This window comes from Eubalaena glacialis, chromosome Y, assembly GCF_028564815.1.
Source record: "Eubalaena glacialis isolate mEubGla1 chromosome Y, mEubGla1.1.hap2.+ XY, whole genome shotgun sequence".
Taxonomy (NCBI): Eukaryota; Metazoa; Chordata; class Mammalia; order Artiodactyla; family Balaenidae; genus Eubalaena; species Eubalaena glacialis.
Genome location: NC_083737.1, coordinates 722,660 through 741,604, shown reverse-complemented (window position 1 = coordinate 741,604; position 18,945 = coordinate 722,660). Strand labels below are relative to the sequence as shown.

Genomic DNA, 18,945 nt, shown 5'->3' with positions numbered 1-18,945 from the left:
GAGAATATGGAAACAAATGAGCACGGCTCTGTGCTAGTGAAACGCTATCTGCAGAAACAGGCGGCAGGCCAAATATGCACCACAGGCCATGGACTGTCAACCCCTGAGCTAGAGTCTTTCCAAAGCAATGACACCATTTAGTCTCTAGGAACTGGACATAAGCACAGCTTATTTCCAATTTTATATGCATATGGTTGTACTTTGTTTTTTTAATGTTGGCATTTTGTTCCCATTTTGCAGATGAGGAAACTGAGGATCAGAGCATTTAATTCACTAGTTCAAGAGTGTAGGGGGAGAAGGTCAGAGGCACATCACAAGACCAGAGTTCCCCTGACCCCTCCCTCTGAAGCTTAAATGAGAGCATTTCTCCCCCATCTCACTTCTCTTTCTGCTTCATCCACTCCCTCTTTGCAACCTTCCGAATTACCTGCAGAAACACAACTCACAAAGCAGAAAGCAAGTACACTTTCAAAGATAAATGTAATAGGAAGCCGGTATTAGCTCCTTTTACAGTTTGCGTGATTTCCAGGGCAAGATATAGTCAATGTTTAGCAGGAATAACCAACTTCAGCCTTGGAGAAAAATAGTTCCTTTTATTAACGATCATATGTAGTGCTTTTGGCAAAGGAAGATGGAACCTTTGGGTTTCAGCAGATAGATTTACGGTTTCATCTCTGAACCTTTTGTGACAAAGTAACAGGCACGGTGGAACAGCTTTACGCCCTACGATGGGTAAAGTGCCCAATGAAATCACTTGTCACCCCTGGAGAAAGGCAGGCCTATTATCACACTGATGTGAACTCTCATGGGAAAGGAGCCCTTCCTGCCATCCCAGAAGAAAGCCCATCACTTATTGTGAGGCAGGCGCCTCCACGTGTCCAGACGATCCTGTTGATTAAACACGGAGACCCAGCCACGCGTGTTAGCACAACAGCAGAGTGGGGTGCAAATGGCAGTAAAGAGAGAGACCTTTAGACGGTCACACTCAGTGAAGTAAGTCAGACAGGGGAAGGCAAGCATCATATGATACCACTTACACGTGGAATCGGAAATGTGGCACAAATGAGTCCATCGACAAAACAGAGACAGACTCACAGACAGAAAACAAACTCACGGGTACCAAAGGGGAAAGGCGGGGAGGGATAAATCAGGAGTTTGGGACCAGCAGATACACACCACTATACATAAAACAGATTAGCAGCAGGACCTACTGTGCAGCACAGGCAGCTAAACTCAACATCTTGTAATGACCTACGGTAGAAAGTAGTCTGAAAATACACATACTTGTAACTGAATCACTTTGCTGCACCCCTGAAACTAACACAATCTTGTAAATCAACTCCACTTCAGTAAAAAAAGAGACCTTTATAAATACACAGTCATGAACGAATATGTATACGTATACGTACATAGACACAGAGAGAGGAACAAGATATGCTTTAAGAGCATGAATGTTAATTTTATTACTTATTTGATTTCCTCAAAGGATGTCCAGGGAACAGACTTCCCATTTGAAATGCATCAGAGGACTGCCTCTTAGGTGTGGGGCAGTGATCAAGGGCAGTTAGATTTTTAAAGCAATGATATAACCAGTCACACATTCTCCAGCTAATTAGTAGGTTAGTTCTGATGTGTAAGCAGCTTTTTCTTTCCAGACACAGCAGTTGGAATAATTTTACTTCCCTCATTAACAAAAAAAAGAAAAAAAGAAATAAAAAAAGAAAAGAAAGACAAGAAAAAAAGAAGAAAGGAAAGAAAGAAAAGAAAGAAAGAAAGAAAAGAAAGAAGGGAGGGTGGGAGGGAGGGAGGAAAGAAGGAAGGAAGGAAGGAAGGAAGGAAGAAAGAAACCCCCCTGCAGTATCTAGACACACAACAACTTAGGGAAGCTGCAGAAGCTGCACGGCAGGCGAATTCCCAGCTATTAAGTCGTTTCAGGACGTACGCTCAGCACAGTGTTGGCCAGTGGAAACGGCGCACAGAGCAGCTGCGTAGAAAGTCACGGGTCCCCGTGGAGCGACAGGGAGCTCTGTGACCGCAGTGGAGTCCGCTGTCGTTTCCCTAGCGCTCTGTAATGTGTGCGTGGAATAACATCCAGTGTGATGCTTGTGCGCTGTGAAAACAGTGTTGTCTGCTTTGCTTCTCCTTTTGAATGTATCCCGTACACATGGGGAAGTAAGGGGGAAAAGATGGATGGAAAACTCTGAATTTGGAAGGAAGTGAATATAATAACTGTATTATGTACATTAGAAGACGTGTTAGGTTAATGACAGTGGAAGGTGGATTTTTAAATTTTTCTTTATAAGACCTCTTAAAAGCACATTAATTCAGTGTTGAATGGATACTGACTAATCTCAAACATCCAAACAAATGTTTGCCTGCTTTTGGCAACACGCGAAAAAAAGCGTCTGGATTTTGCTTAACATAATGCACAAAACTGTCCGTCTTCCTGCTTTCACTGCTGATGTCGACACGTGGAAGTCTCTGTAGCACTTGATTCCCCAAATTCAGTCAACTTGTAAGCAGTCACTTGTAACAGGAAGTAGTACTAGTAACGTATGTTTCCAATACCAAGCACGCAGTATATGCACATTTTTTGCCCTGTCCGTAAATATCAACATGATCGAGAAAATGTTAAAGACCGGTGTATACCAAAGTCTGTTTTCTGCTGGCAAGAGCGCCACTCTAAATTGATGCCTGCCACTTTGGGGCGCTCTGTGGGTTAGCAGTCAGGGGCTTCTTCGTCAAAGAAGCGGACGACAGTGTGAAACGGATCTGATGTTGGGAAGGGTGATGGCGGATTGCGGAGGGAAGAAAGCGAGCCTGGAAAGGCCTGTCTCCACTTACTATTACGTCTGTCCCACATTCGGGAACACGGGGGCTCCTTTCATGATCTCGCCGAATTCCGTCCATCAGCCTCTTCATATCTTTATTTTAAACCATAATTCAAAATACATTAGACACGTCTGTAACGGGAATCTTGTAGATATTGAGTAAACCAACAGGTAGACAGCAGACGCTCTGGGGGTCCCACCCGTTCCCCTGTCCTGTGCTATTTCGGGGCACGTCCGCTCAGCTTGTAAACGCCCACGCCTCTGTCTGCACCCAGAGCAGGCTCTGTGCGCGTGCAGGACACAGACGCCCGGGAGCAGCCCGCCTGCAACGCCCCAGTTCCCCGGAGGGCGAAGGGCTGCCCACAGTGGTAACTAGCGTGAGAACACGCCATTGTGTTCCACCTTCCCTTCCCGGTCACCTTCCCCTCTCACCCCCGCCCCTGCCCACCCAGTGTCCTGGATCCTTTCCTCTGTAAACCGCTTCCACGCGGAGCCTTAACTTGCATGGGCGTCTGGGGATCATGTCCCTGGCAGGTCATTTCCCGCATCAGGAGTCCCACGTGCAAACGCCCTTGTGATTCCACACGTATCTACACCTGTCTCCCGACGCTTCCTAGGGTTCACTCCACACGCCACGGGATGGAAAAGTTTCCAAGGCCCTAGGGTCTGGCAGGCTTGGTGCCCAGAAAAGTGAGCGCTTCATCCCAGGAGTAGCCTAGGAAGGCAATTCACCATGTGGAAGGGTTTCCATTTCCATTTTCTCCATTAAGAGACAAAAAGTAGAAAGGGACACTATACATTAGTCTATTAAATTATCTGTTATTTTACTTTTTAAGGTTGTAGCCAATTTTCCTTCTCAAGTACCAGGGAGAAAGACAGTATAGAGCATTTAAATAAGTAAATACAGAAATCACCTCAAACTTGGGGAGGGGGAGTTGGGAGGGGTTAGCAATAAAAATATCCAGAAACGGTATTCACCTGGAAAAGAAAAAGCCTGAAACTGACTTACCAATCTATGAGCAACTCAGAATTTTCTTATAGAAAATAGGTATTCTAAGGGGTTAGGATTAAGTTGTAGGGAGATATAAGAGTCAAAGGGAAATTAACTGAGTAACCAATCTATTCGGGCAAACCACAGACTAGTAATTTTGTATTTAAAAGTAACCCTAAAGAAGAGAAAGACAAGAATTTTGGCTTTTCTGTGAGAATCAGGATGAATACCAGGCAGCAGGCCTAAACGAAATGACGCCCATTTTACCAAGTTTTTTTCTCGTCCTATTTAATTTTGCTTTTATTTTCAGAGGTGTTCGGGGAAGATGGAAAAGATCCTTGCCCCTTCCCTTGACCCAGCCTTAAAGGATCAAGTCTGGTCCCATATCCAAATTCAAATGCACTAGAAAATTGCCTACCCTTTGCACAGACAATTATTTTGGAAGCACTATTTCTTTCTTAAAGTAATTTTAAACCACTAGAAGACGTACAACTGGTACAGTGTCAGTTGGTTCTGGAGCACGGCGGGCATAAGTGGGCTTTTAATTAAATGAAAATGCACCGTTTTTGGAAGCGCTGCAGTGACAGTTAAAATGGGGTGCTATTTCCTTTTACAAACCACACCACACATCCATCCTTCCATACGTCCCAAGACGAGGAGCATTCCAGACTTCAGTCCTTGTGGTCTGCAAACCAAAAACGTGTGTGCGGTGGTCATCATAGATCCTGTGGTGGTCTCAGGGAAGATGCATCACAGAATGGGGCTGGGGGCGAGGGGATAACAGACCTGCTTGACGGCTGAAGACATTGCCAGGATGGTCCACCTCGTCTCTCCCCATCTTACTCCACTGCATTTACAAATATACAAAAGTGCTTGCTGGGGGAAAAAATGTAACAATCTTATTGGACTATAATTTATATACCATACAGCTCACTCAAGTGTGCAAGCAGTGACTTCTAGCGTTTACTAAGTTGTGTGACCATCACCACCATCCATTTTAGAAGGATTCCGCTACCCCATTAAGATCCTCCCTGCCCTGCTGGGGAAATTTTAAGGTAGAAACAAAGTTATTTTTGTGTCTTCAGCTTCTCCTTCGATTACTCGTGTTTCCAGCATGTCCAGGGTCCTTCACCTGGGTACGTCCACCCCTCAGAAAAGCCCGTGTGCAGGAAAGGCCCTAAAACACAGCAGTCATACTAGCTGGGCAAGGATTACTCCTCTTCTGGAAATATGTGCATCCCCAAAGGAAGAAAAGAGTCTTCCCCTGAAACACCCTCTCGTCTCGGTCATCTCTGTTTTAGTCACTGGCAACACCAATCTCTCAGCAGTTCCAGACCAAAGAGCCTGGAGTCCTTTCCTACAGGCCACGGGTAAATCCCCAAAGCCTATCAGAGTCACCTTTCCACATGTGCTCCCCGGCCAGCTCACTTCTGCCTTTGACCAAGTTACTGTCACCTTTCGTTACGGCTGTTGCGTCACTGGTTTGCTGTACTTTTTGGATCCACATATAGACGACAACATACAGCGCTCGTCTTCCTCTGTCTGGCTCTCTTCTCTCAGCGCAGCGCCCTCCAGGCTACCATCATCTCTGGGCAGGAATACTGCACCGGCGCTCCGTACCATGACCCCGGAGACCCAGCACGCCCGGCCCCTCCTTCCTCTCAGTCTGCACCTTCTCTGCTCCACCCCCTGGAACCGGAAGGCTCTTCCTTCGGAGGGTGCAAGGCCAGCCCTTCACTCCTTTATACGGCATCTCTTCTGTGGCCGCCCTCCCCGAAATAGTAAAAAACAAAAACACCCCCTTCCCCACAGCTCCTGGGTCTATTCTTTATTTTTCGCACTGTCAGTTATCACTCTCTACCCTAATATATGAGAGTATTTTATGTATTGATCTTGTTTACTGTTTCCTCTCGCCCCCAATTAGAGTGAATCCGTGTGTGTGTGTGTGTGTGTGTGTGTGTGTCTTCCACAGGAGCAGACATTTTTGTCTTTTCTTTCACTTGTTACCTCAGTGCCTAGCACAGTGCCTGACACAGAGCAGGTGCTCAACAAACATGTTTAATAAAAAAGGGAATGAAACGTGAGTGATAAAACGAGACCCCCAAACACTTTATTTCTACCTTAAAATTCTCCCAGCAAGGCAGGGAGGCTCCTGGAGGATTCTAAAACTGTATAAAGGATACTTGCACGACTTTATGGTAAGTACTAAAAATCACTGGCTAACACACTCAAGAGGAGTGAATTTTATGGTATGTAAATTATATTTCAATAAGGTTGTTTAAAATTATTTTCCCAGTAAGACACATTTCTACGCTTGATGAGAGCTGACTAAGGTGAGGGAAGACGGGGTACCACCTTGTAAATGGTGACGTATCCTTAGCCAAATCCTGGAGGAAATGCTTTCAACTGTTGAGTGGGTCTGTTATATTCCCATCATTCTGTGGTGCATCTTCAGTGAAAACAGTAGAATCTACCATAAATTCTGGGCATATATTTTTGTTTTCAGAAGTGCAAGAACTGAAGTCTGGAATGCTGAATGTTGGGCATATTTGTAAACCCAAGAAACAGAACAATTTAATGGTGACTGCAAGGATTCCCAAAATGGGGCACTTTCCTTCAACAAAAGCCCGTTTAAATTTGAGGGATACCACTCTAATTCTAGACGTATGCGGTCCTCAGACATGTAGGAAGGGCTGGGACAGCACGGCCTTGCTCCTTCCCCAGAATGGATGCCTCTTTGGTGGTTGGCAGCCACCGGCCCGGCCGTGGGGACTGTCACAGGACCTCTGCCCAGACCCCGTCCGACTCTGAAAGGGATTCCACCTCTGTCTGCAGAGGCTGGGAGCTGCTCTGCCTCATGTCTGGACATGCAGCCACGATCTGAGAGCGCCAGACCCCAATCCTGCCGGCAAGGGAGCAGATGGGAACGCATGGTGACCACAGCACGCCTGGACCTCATCTGAACTGCCAGAGTCAAGGTGAAGACTTCTCGAGCCCTGTACTGATCCTTGCCTCTGAACCCACTGCTAATGATTTATCCCCACGGCCTCTCTCAGTCCTCAGACCACGTGGAGACAGTCCTCAGACAAGGACGGTCTGATGTCTGTATTTCTTCTTTCATTTTTGGACCTGCTCAGTGTGTTTGCCTCGGGCTTGGCGGGGGTGGGTGGGGTGCACCTTTCTTTTCTTAAAAGGACTTTTTAAAAGAAAGACTTAAAAATCTACAACATACACTGTAATAGAATACTAAATACTAAATTGATCTGGTTGCAAGGTTTCCACTTGAGACCTATGATTATGCAGAGAAAGGTGTGGCAATATTATCTAGTGAGAAACGGACAGACTAACGGAAACATACATTTTACCCAAAATGGAACGGAAATTGCAAGTTATAGCAGCCAGTTCAAACCTTCCCGTTTTGAAAGACATGACTGAAGTTACCAGTGTCACATTATTCATTAATATCATAATGTATGCTTAAAATAAACTTAAACGAGCTCTCTAAGAGGATAACTGCTGACTAGTAAGGGAATAACCTGACGAATCTCTATCCATGAAACTGGCCCTCACTGATCATTAGCCAAGCAGATGTATCATTAATTCAGAACACACACAGCCATCTCAACACAACTGGAGAAATAAACACGGAGCTATTATTAATATCCAGTCAAATGAGGTCCTCCCACTATCACAGACTAAACTAACCACAAATGTAAATATAGTTAGTATTCATCGGATCCCACAGAGGTTTTAAAATAGCATTGAAGTAGGAACTGAACAAAATGATAGCCATGATAAAGTGACTTGGGAGGGATTTAAATTCTGCCTCTTATGAAACAAAAGAGATTAATTCACACTCAGTATAGCAATTGTTGCAAGAAACCTGCATAGTCTGATGTGGCAGAAACTAAACCTTTCTCTCCAAAAATTAATTGAATGGTGCTTGACTCAGAATATATTGAGAGAGCCAACGGAAGTGGATCATGGCAAACCATGACTTCAGAGTTGAGAAAACCCCATCACACTATCTTCTGCAGTCCCTCAGAGGTAAAAGCCCAGGGACGGTCCTAATCATAAATTCGCCGGCACCTTCAGACCCACGTGGTCCCATTCGCTAAGCACAGCACAGCCCCCTGTTGGCCAACCACGCACAGAACCTGGAGGTGAGAGGCATGTGCCCCCGTGGCGAGTTGGGCACAGCGGGGCAGGCAAGCGACACTGACCTCTGGAGGAGCGGAAGTGTTTGCTGGGGGCGGTGAAGCCTCGGGTCCCGTGCACATTCACGGCCGCCACTCGGAACTGGTACCACCTGCTGGGCCGTACGTCGGTCAGTTGGACCCGCTCATCCGTGGTCTGAGGGGAAAGTCACAGAGCACAGAGAACCCCTTTATCCTGACGTGCCCATCAGGTCTGGTTTAGAAACACATGCACTCATCAGCCCATGCAACACAGCCTTGCCTTGCCCTCCCCTCCCCTCCTGGAGGAGGGCAGCCCATCCTGCTCAGGTACGGGAAGGGCTGTCGGGGACCAAGGAATGCCTAGGGAAGGTTCCAACTGCTTGATTCCATTCACAGGTATTTCACCTCAAAGAGTTAAAGCTCCCTGAAAGTCAAAATCTCGTGACAAATGCTTGGGCTGTTTTAAAATCTGGTGACTAAATACAGCATTGGAGAGATTTCATCAATAAATTATACATATGAATGAATAAATACATGAAGTAATCATTACAGTATAGAGAAAATGAAATCAGCTTTAGTTTATAGAAGGGAAATGCCTCCTACTTGCGTGCCAAATATAATTTTGGAAGTATGTATGTGAACCCACACACTTAAATTCTGGAAGTACATTGCAACCCAAGACTTTTTTGTTTAATTTGAGTAAATCATGTAAGATCTGCAAAGAGTCGTGTTCCTGAAGGGTGAGGTATATTTCGTCCAATAAAAGGTCCAGAGAAGAAAACTGGACAATGGGACAGGTTCACAGGTCTTGCTGTCCCTACAGCTACGTCCCAAGATATCAAACAACTTGAGCATCTTCCCACTGCCCTCCTCTTCATCAAACTCAGGGCAATATGCCTGCTTCCAGCAATGTCCTAGGGTAGACGTGAAACCTTGGCCTTGACTCCGAGGGATAAACGCCCGAGTTCTATGCCTCATCTGTGCCAAGTGCTGAGCTCAGCTTGGCGCTCAGTGGATAAAACTGGGAAACAGAACTGAATTGAAACCCTCCTACACCTGAGTTTATAATAACTTATGGAAAAGGATCGTCATGTGTACTTTAACGTTCGAAAGAAGCTAAGCATTTCCGAGATCAAAGGAAGAAGCTGACCTCAAGCGTGGCTTTCTACCTCGTTTGGCAGAATTTAAGACAACATTTTCATTGACTTGTTTGTCTAGTTTTAACCTTCAATTTAATGAACTAAAGCCAGCATGCTAGCCACAGCATTTAGCAGACAGAGAAAGGAAGCATTACGTGTGGTGTTAACTAGTGAAAATAGTAATAATAACAGAAATGATAGTGCAAGGTCTTTCCTCTCTCCGAATAAGAGGATATGAAAGAGAAGGGCTTATCATCAGTTACTTTCATAAATCTTCAAATGTATAATTTGGAAATATTTGGAAATTGCATAATTTGGAAAAGTTACAAATGATACTGTAGCACTGTTTAAGGGAGAATGCCATGTAAACCAAATATAATTTTAGGCTGTATTCTGAACATCTTTATGTTCTGTTAAAGCACAATTTTTTAACAAAATAGGTATGGAAGAGAATTGCTAAATTTATCTGACCAGTTTTTTTTTTTCCCTCTAATTTAAGATGTTTCTCTTAACATCACATTTCTCGTTGATTTGGGTGGTATTTAAATGATTTTAGTGTTTATCCTCTCTGAGATACTACTGTTGCGAAAGGGACCAAATTCTTCTTCTAAACACCTGAATACTGAAATGTATTTTATATTTACTGAAAAAAAATCATGGGAATCTTGTCCTTGGAGAAAAATATGACCTGATCAACTTCAGGAGAGAATTTTCCCCTATAGATCTACATGTGGAGAAGGCATTTTAGTTGCTGAAAAGCATGAAGCAGGTTGCATATTGAGAATTTATTCTTTTCTCCATCCATGGCGTCTGCTTGCAGCTGGTAGTCCATTCAACAGCTCTTAAAAAGAAAGAAAATATTTTGCTTTTCACGTCCACAAGACAGAGGAGGAAAAGCACTGGGCAGATAAACTCCAGGAGGGCTGCCATCCAGGTGGCCTACCAGTTGGTAAGCTGACCGAGAAGAAGAAAGCACTTAGGGGAGATTGATGAGCTGCTGGCCGCTTCCCACTAAGTAGTTTTGTGACATGAACCTTCCTCCCGCCACGAAAGTCCCATGCGGAAGAGAGGCTTAAATGTAGGAGAAATAGAGGAGAAGTCGTTGAGATGATCAAATAGCACGCTGACCAGTCCTACGGGTGTTGCACTTCCCGCACTCTAGTCGGTTTTACGTTTATCTCAAGGAAGTGTAGCTCTCGGAATAAATGTGAACGCTCATTAGAAAACCGTCTCCCTTCCACGTGCGCTGCGAACACATTAAGCCAAGTTTCTCGTGGTACCCGGTTATACCTACAGAGCCCGTCCCGTCTTCCGCCAACATGCAGGGCACGTCCACCTTGGATTACGTGATGTCGGCGCTCAGGTTGTTTTGACCGAGGCACAGCAAGCTAAGTTCCTCTCTGTAGGCGAAGGAGACGCTACCTCAAGGGGAAGACAAAGCCTATGAAGCACTAACCTGGGCTACCGTCTGCCAATGCGTGGCGTCGTCTTCACTAGGATGGATTCCGTAATTCCATCTTCTTTGTACCACGTAGATCACAGGCTCAATTGAAATATTGAATTTTGAGGACCACTTAATCTCCAGCTGCCCGGACTGCAGTTCTGTGAATCGTAACTCCTTCCTGGGCTTCAGGGGGACACCTGAAACAGAACCGCGCCCGTTAAAACAGCCTGTGTGTGACCCGGAGTGCGGTGAAAGTTGAGGAAGAAAATCTACGGAAGAGACAAATCTCATCTCATGACAACGGATCCTCTATTTCCTTTCTTAAAAGCAGCTTCTCCCTATCAGGGGTTCACATTTGAAATCTCCTGACACTAAGTTCAGTTTCGCTTTCCCAGTTTTTTAGAGGGTCTGAACTGATTCCTGATTCTGAACAAGGTAACCTCTGGAGCAACTCTTTTATGTGTGATCTTCCAAGTAAATCCTGTCACCAAGCTGTAGCACAGGAGGCTAACCCGGAACCCACACGAGGCGACAGTCGTGAGGAGTCTTGAGTCCTTTTTCCCACGTAACGCGCTCCGTCTCTGCCGATAGATCCTAGGGTCCTTAAAACACGGTTCTCAAGTTTCCTCTCCTCTCTATCTGAGCGAGTTTTCCTTTTAAGGAAAACATTATAAAGCCCAATCCTCTCATGTGGTCAAATCTTACAAGAATGGTTTCCAAAGCATGGGTCTCGTGGATTCCCCAGCTGATTGCTGGGCCTCTGCCCTATTGACTTACCGTCTAAAATTGGAAAAAGATGAATTTATAATGTTTGGTTTTGGCATGAGTGAGTGCCTGGCTTCAGAAGTCCCTCACAGGTGCCTCATTGGAAAGTAGTTCATCATTTTGATTTCTTTTTCCCCCTACAGCGCATGCAAGTTGCCTGGTAACTGAAAGATTTAAGATCCACGGTTCAAAATAGCAGCCGTTATGGAAAGGGAGTTTTAAAACAAATTTATAATACTAAGAGGATATATGAAACTAACTGAATTAGGTAGAGTCTATGGCATCATGATGTTCAATGCCATCCAAACCAAGAACACCAGTTGCATTAAAATCATTCTCTGCTGAGAAAGCATTTGCCTAAAGCACTGACAACTGACCATTTGAAATGGTTAGTTCAGAATGCTGCATTTACTTTTCTGTTTCTTAAGTTTAAACTGAGAAAACTAGAAAATGTGCAAATACAAAATATAAGCTCTGATGCATGTGAGTGATGTGGCTGAATTCAACTCATTTCATTTTGATCTTAATCCAAGCCAAATCTTGTGTTGGGAAATTTTAAAGTCATTAAACACTGAGGTGGACAGAGTTGGATAATTTTTAAATGGCATATGTATATCTGCTCAAAAGCTCACTGACTCTTAAAAACCACTTTCTAGGGCTTCCCTGGTGGCGCAGTGGTTAAGAATCCACCTGCCAATGCGGGGGACACGGGTTCGAACCCTGGTCCGGGAAGATCCCACATGCCGCGGAGCAACTAAGCCCGTGCGCCACAACTACTGAGCCTGCACTCTAGAGCCCGCGAGCCACAACTACGGAGCCCACGCGCCACTACTACTGAAGCCCGTGCGCCTAGAGCCCGTGCTCTGCAACAAGAGAAGCCACCGCAATGAGAAGCCCGCGCACCGCAACGAAGAGTAAGCCCCCGCTCGCCACAACTAGAGAAAGCCCGCGTGCAGCGACGAAGACCCAATGCAGCCAAAAATAAATAAAATAAAAATAAAATAAATTTTAAAAAATACCAAAAAACTATTTTCTAAACAACCACAGTCACCGCCCCTATTGCATTCTCCATGTTGATTTGCTGGCGGGTTGTATCTGTACGTTGCCCTTCACTTGACCATAAAGTTGTCTCATGTGATCCTTGCTGTGACCTCATCAAGTGGGTGAAGGGTGAAGTAGCTACATTTCGAGCACCAGGGAATTGAGTCTGAGGAAGATTAAATATGCCTGGAGCTATGACCCATCTCCGGTTCCTCTCTGAATTTTCTGCCACATTTTGAGTTAGGAAAAGCCACTTAGAAAGGTAGAGAAAAGAAGTGGTTTCCGTAACTCTGCAAGTCCGTTGGACATTGTGATTCTAACGTCCTTGAAGTTCCTGGTTGGCGTGGGACTTCCCTCCTAGTCTTTGCTCCTGCTGTGGCCCTGCACGAGTCTTCTGCAAGCTCATGTCAGAAACTTCTCGGTGCATAACCTTACACTTACGCTTTCATGCCTAGAATATTTCTGCAGAGTGAGTGATTCTCACATCTACCCCCAGTCCCTCTCTGGGCTGCAGGACCTCATCCACCTGCACAAGTCCCCTCTCAAATGCCTCTCCCCGGATACGCCCCTCCTCCTGAGATGTAGGTCTTCGTGACATCTCTAGGCTCTTGGACATCGAAGGGTACCCAGAACCTTTTGTCTTGTGCTTGCACCTGCCAACATCCTGTTGTTTTACTGCAGAGCATAATTTCAGGAACCCCTCAGTCATCCTCTCTCCATGGTGACCACCTGTTTTAGGCACTTTCCTCTCCTGTCTGGACCCTCACCATAGCCTCTAACCCATCACCCTGCAAGCCAATCTCTTTTCTCTAATTCCCTCTTCACCGTATTTCTGGTTATTTTCCTCAAGTGGAGGAGAGAGGCTCTCCTTCTCCTTCTCAGAATGTTCAAGTTTTCTACAGGAGGGAGGGAAACGTCTCTGCATCTCACTCGAGGCATCCATCTTCACCACCGTCTACCAGTCATCTTTCAGCTGATCTCGTGGTACATTTTACGTGTCTGTCACACACGCTGCCTTCACACCCAGCTTTCCCACAAACACCCTGCCAGGCACTCCCTGCTACCATGGCCTGTTCATGGTGTTTTCTTCACTCTGAAATCTCTTTCCTTCTATTTTCTGACCACAGACCCTGGAATACTTCCAGGCTCAGTCCAAATGCCACCCTTCGGAGCCACTCTCCCTAAAGCTCCCAATTGGAAATAAAGGCTCCATTCTTCTGCCAGCTCTTCAGCATTTAACCTGTAACTGTCGAAGTGCACTTAACTGCCTCTCTCCACAGCCAGCGCGTTTAATGATGTCTGTCTTCCCCACAGAGCTAAAGCCCCAGAGGTCAAGAACCATGTCTCCTCAATTCCCACGTCACAATGTCCTTGTAGAGAGCGCTCTGCAAGAGCAAATGGCCCGGAACTGTTCGCTGAAGAAACAGCCCAACCCGCTTTCTTATTCTTCTCTCAAGAATACACCTGGGGACGTAAGAGGACTCGGAACATTTACACACATCTTTGTGACAATGGTAAACCCCTCTCCGCTTGAGAGTCACGGAGGGGAAGGAGAAGACTTATCGCAGGCGTCCGGTGCCACCTTCTCTGGCATGTGTATCCTTTCAAGGAGCTCACATCTCCTTTTCTGTCAAGGTCCTATGGCTCAAGCATTCCTTTACTTACTATTTAAAGAGAAGATGGCTGGTTAGTTCCTGAACCTCACAGAGCACTTTCTCTGAGAGCACTTTCTTGGCTCTCCATGTGTACTCCTCTAGCGTAAACGCAGCTACAGTAAATCCTCAAGTCACTGAAGCACCCTGAACTCGTCAGCAGCAGAGTCGCAGCTGCTGAGTTGCATCCGCACCCCCATGCTCTGAGGCTTCAGTCGTGAAGATCATTCGACTACCAAGAGCCTTCATGCAACATGATGCGCGTCAGGGCACTGTCAGTTCAAATTCCTTCATTTAAGAATCTCTTTAATTATGATGTGCAATGGTCTTGCAATTTGCATTTTAAGAAATGGTCCATCTGGTTTGCATTAGGGTCAGCTGGCTCCCCTGACTGGGAGTAACTGCAGCCCTTGGCTGTAATTGTGTGCAGATGGGGCTCAGCCCTGGACCCTCAGCCCTCACGTCAGTCCTTTCATAGTCCTTGCGAGCTCACCCAGCATCCCGGCTGCATAACCAGATGCAGAGGATGGATCTGTCCTCAGTGTGGTTTTTATTACGTAAATGACTAGGATCTTTCTTTTTTTAGTATTTTTGAACGTATTAGTCATCTGAAATCTAAACTATTCTGTTAAAAACTTCAAAAATGCTATCATATAACAAACATCCCACAATATATGACAATATCAGTGCATTTTTTTTTTCTTTAAAACATAACAAGTATTTTGGTGACATCAAAGGAACAGAAACCCAGTGCTTCAAAAAATGTTGAAACTATACTGATAGAAAACTCAATAAAGACAGACCATCAGCAGTTGCAAATCACCACAAGATCTGACTATTCATATAAATATACTTGTCACAAGTCTAGGTATGAAAATGCAGCAAGATATTGTGTTCCGGGCTTTCCTGGTGGCACGGTGATTAAGAATCCGACTGCCAATGCAGGGGACATGGGTTCGAGCCCTGGTCCGGGAAGATCCCACATGCCGTGGAGCAACTAAGCCCGTGCGCCACAACTACTGGAGCCCAAGCACCACAACCACTGAAGCCTGCATGCCTAGAGCCTGTGCTCCGCAACGAGAAGCCACCGCAATGAGAAGCCCATGCACTGCAACGAAGAGTAGCCCCCGCTCGCCGCAACTAGAGAAAGCCCACGCACAGCAACAAAGACCCAACGCAGCCAAAAATAAATAAAATAAAATAAAATAAAATAAAAATAAAAATAAAAATAAAAAAAGATATTGTGGGGCTGCTTCCCTGGGGGCGCAGTGGTTAAGAATCCACCTGCCAACACAGGGGACACGGGTTCGAGCCCTGGTCTGGGAAGATCCCACATGCCGTGGAGCAACTAAGCCCGTGCGCCACAACTACTGAGTCTGTGCTCTAGAGCCCATGAGCCACAACTGCTGAGCCCACGTGCCACAACTACTGAAGCCCACACGCCCTGGAGCCCGTGCTCCGCAACAAGAGAAGCCACCACAATGAGAAGCCAGTGCACCGCAAGGAAGAGTAGCCCCCGCTCACCGCAACTAGAGAAAGCCTGCGCGCAGCAATGAAGACCCAGCGCAGCCAAAAATAAATAAATAAAATAAATTAAAAAAAAAAAAAGATATTGTGTTCCAGGGATAATATCTCTCATAAAGACAACTGTACTCAAGGAATTTGTGTTTACATCACATTAAGGTACTCAGTCACTATATTCAAAATGTGAAAAGTTAATTTGTGAAAAGTGGCCCATCTCTAAAATCCTGAGGTTTATATATTTCAAATACTAAGAGATTCATGGAAATAGTAAATCAACTCCATCATCACATCAGATCTTTAAGGGAAGAAACAAACTGATATAGGATTAATTCCTGGTTAGCACCTGGTAAAGAAAAATGAGTACTGTGTCACGGCCACCTACCTAACTGAAGGCCACAAACTACTCTGAATCTTTACATTTGGAAAACAAGTTCAGCTTTTCTCTTTCCCTCCCCAAACCAAGTGTCCCAAGTGGGAGTGAGGAGAGGCAGTAAGATACTAAAGCATCACCTCTAGACAGAGGGCAGTCCAACTAAGCCGTAAACCAGACCTAAAATAGGGGAGGATCAAAGGAAAACCAGTGCCCCAACGAACCGGAGCTTGTGTTTCACCCATAGAAGACCAGCTTGTGAATTTCCCACAATCTCACAAAGGTGTGCGTGTCAGAGACTAGCACCTTCGGGCCTGGTTTACCCATGGTAACATGGTCAAAGTCTTCCAGAGGGCTGCTTCTAATAGTCTTTACTTGAAGGGTGAAGGAAAAGCTCTCTTTTGTTTTCCTTTGTTTCAAACCCTAACACCAGTCTGTAAAGTTAACTCAGGCGTCAGCCAAGGACAGTTCTCACAGCATAACCCAAATTAGATGCGCAAATGTAACGCGGGACATTCTGTTGATCATTTCTTCAAAACACACAGTGTTCTGAAAAACTCAAGTTTCCAGCATATAAAGCCTTCGAAGGTATGAAATCAGCCCACACCCCATCCTCCTTTCTACAAAAGTGGACCAGACAGAAAGGATATATGTGTTTCCATGTATTTTAAATTTTTTTCATTAACTCAATAAGCGATAAAAGGAAAAACAGGACAGCGGATGGCACATAGCAATTTATGACAAAAATTAAGAAAGTGATTGGTCCACTTCAGCGAGTGTGTGCGTATGACCACCTGGACGAGGAACTGCTGGGCCGGGTGGAGGCTGGTGTCCTTTGATTTTGCACCCCGGTGCTCACCCAGTACAGGTCATAAGCAATGGCAGGCGCTCCTCATAACTCCTAACACACAGTCAGCAATCACTAACTAAGCTGAAATGTGTCAGTACTCGTAGATCCAGGTGACATCAGTCCCTTTTAAACTCAAAATGGGGGAGACATTGAGAAAATGCCCTTTGGGATTTCCTATGAGATGACACTTCAGTCAGTAGATAATGAATGAATGAAATGGACATGAGGAACTTACAGGTTTGCCCAATAGAATTTGGTTCTTCACGAGGTATATACTCTGTATCTAATTTAAATATTACAACTCCACAAATTAGTTGGAAATTAAGTTCAAAGGAAAAAAGCTCCATGTTATTTATGAGCCTAAAAAATACTGATAAATCAGGGATTGTATTCGATTTAATGTATTCGATCTTGATCTATCTTTTACTTGAGCTATAATATAATAATACAGGGGTGCCCAAAGAGGGCTTGAAGTTTAGGGTCCTATTACAGTAGCTGGAGAGAGTCAAAATAAAAATGACAGGAGAGCTGGCCCAGGTGGGAACAGGCATTAGATGCATTGCTGCTGCCAACCACTGGATCCCCTCAGAGGCGGCCTGCGACCTCAGCCTCAGCACCTGTGAACTGACAGCGGGGCTGGTCCAGCTCAACCAGCGGTGGAGCTCCCTCTTCCTAAGGAAAGCGCCTGCAGAGACCTAGCGTGAGCAGAGACAGGCAGGCAAGCTCATTTCCCAGCGGTCGTTTTGGGGCAATAAGAGGGCACTTATGAAGGTGAGAAGGACAGTGACAGCTGGGCCCCCAAAGACTGTCAGGTTGATTTGCACGCATGTCGTCTGGCTGGATACATGTTTTTCTCCTCACAAAGCCAAGCGCTGGGTCAGGAAGGACCCTTTCCCACAGAGGCTGGGGCCATCAGCACCAGAACCCTCTTTTGATTACTGTCAGATGCTCCCAGGACATGGAAGCCAGCCTTCATTCAGAGAGCAAGGAAAGAATCTCTAGGTAGTGTGTGTGTATATATATATATTTTTTTTTCAAAATAATACTATTTTATTCTTGTGCTCATTATGCAAAAGTCATTGTCAGGTCAAGAGAGTCTTTTTATTCTATTTGTGGTTAGCCCTCCATGAATTGCCTCTGTCCGCAAACACCCAGGTCAAGCCTTACTTGTAGTAGAAAGGTGACTTCAGCCCTTGAAAAAAGCCCATCGTATTAAGTTTAAATTGCAGGTATCTTTCAATCATTAATCATTTATGCTGGCCCTTTATAGAATATTTCCCTTATTCTCGGTGAACCAGGCATACTTGAAATGCATACTGACTCTTCACTGCTTTCACATGAAAAGCATATTTTAATTTATATTGAGTCCTTTAACTGCCTTACTTTTAAAACAAAAAAGGTTTTACAAATGGGTTTTCAACAATCATTCTAAAAGCATCCTATTTTTATGGTAAATGCTGATACTTAAATAGCAAATGATCTATAATAACAGAACAGGTTTCATAATAGTAGACTTTTAAAAAATTAAATGGTGTTAGATTGGGCAGAAGTGATTTTACATAGTTTATAATAAAAGGCATGGAAACAATAAAACTTTAAATCCATTAAGGAAACGTCAGTCTGTTAAGAAAGGGAAAGCAGCAATTATTTTGAATTTGAGACAGTATTTGTGCCAGGTTTCCAAGGATCTTAGGGGAAAAAAATGGAAAACTGGATGGATTCCATAGATTTCAGATAAGAGTATTTCCAAGTGGCAGCTGGAGAAGGATGGCGCAGGTATGTGACTTCTGGGAGACCTGAATTGTTATAAGCCTAAGAATGGACTTCTGAAAATAGTCAACGAGCCCATAATTCAGAACCGGCATTGCAACAACATACACTTGATGCGTGAGAGGGAAAGTGAGAGAGAGCAAGAGAGATTTCTCTTTCTACTTATAATGAATAATGCCTAGTGACTGATTCTATTTTTCTCTTCAAATTAGACCCAAAAAAGTAACGAAATGTTATGTCTCCCATAGTATACTTTTTGGCATGCCAAACGGTACATAATACAACAGCATCGGTTTAACACACAAGAACTTTGTCACACTTACAGAAAGAGGCACGTAACAGCATAAAGGAGTTAAGCGCTCTAGAAACTGCCTATGGATGTAAACTGTT

The 18,945-nt window shown here is 44.8% G+C and overlaps 1 protein-coding gene across 1 annotated transcript in view; it reads right to left on the bottom strand.

Annotated features, from left to right (window-relative positions):
• Nucleotides 1-18,945, bottom strand: part of LOC133082900 (anosmin-1) — a 186,880-nt gene that overhangs the window by 31,766 nt on the left and 136,169 nt on the right. Inside the window, exons 5-6 of the mRNA XM_061179570.1 lie at nucleotides 10,596-10,780; nucleotides 8,046-8,175 (exon numbers count right to left, since the gene is read on the bottom strand). Coding sequence (XP_061035553.1) covers nucleotides 8,046-8,175; nucleotides 10,596-10,780 — 315 coding nt within the window. The remainder of the gene's footprint in view (nucleotides 1-8,045; nucleotides 8,176-10,595; nucleotides 10,781-18,945) is intronic.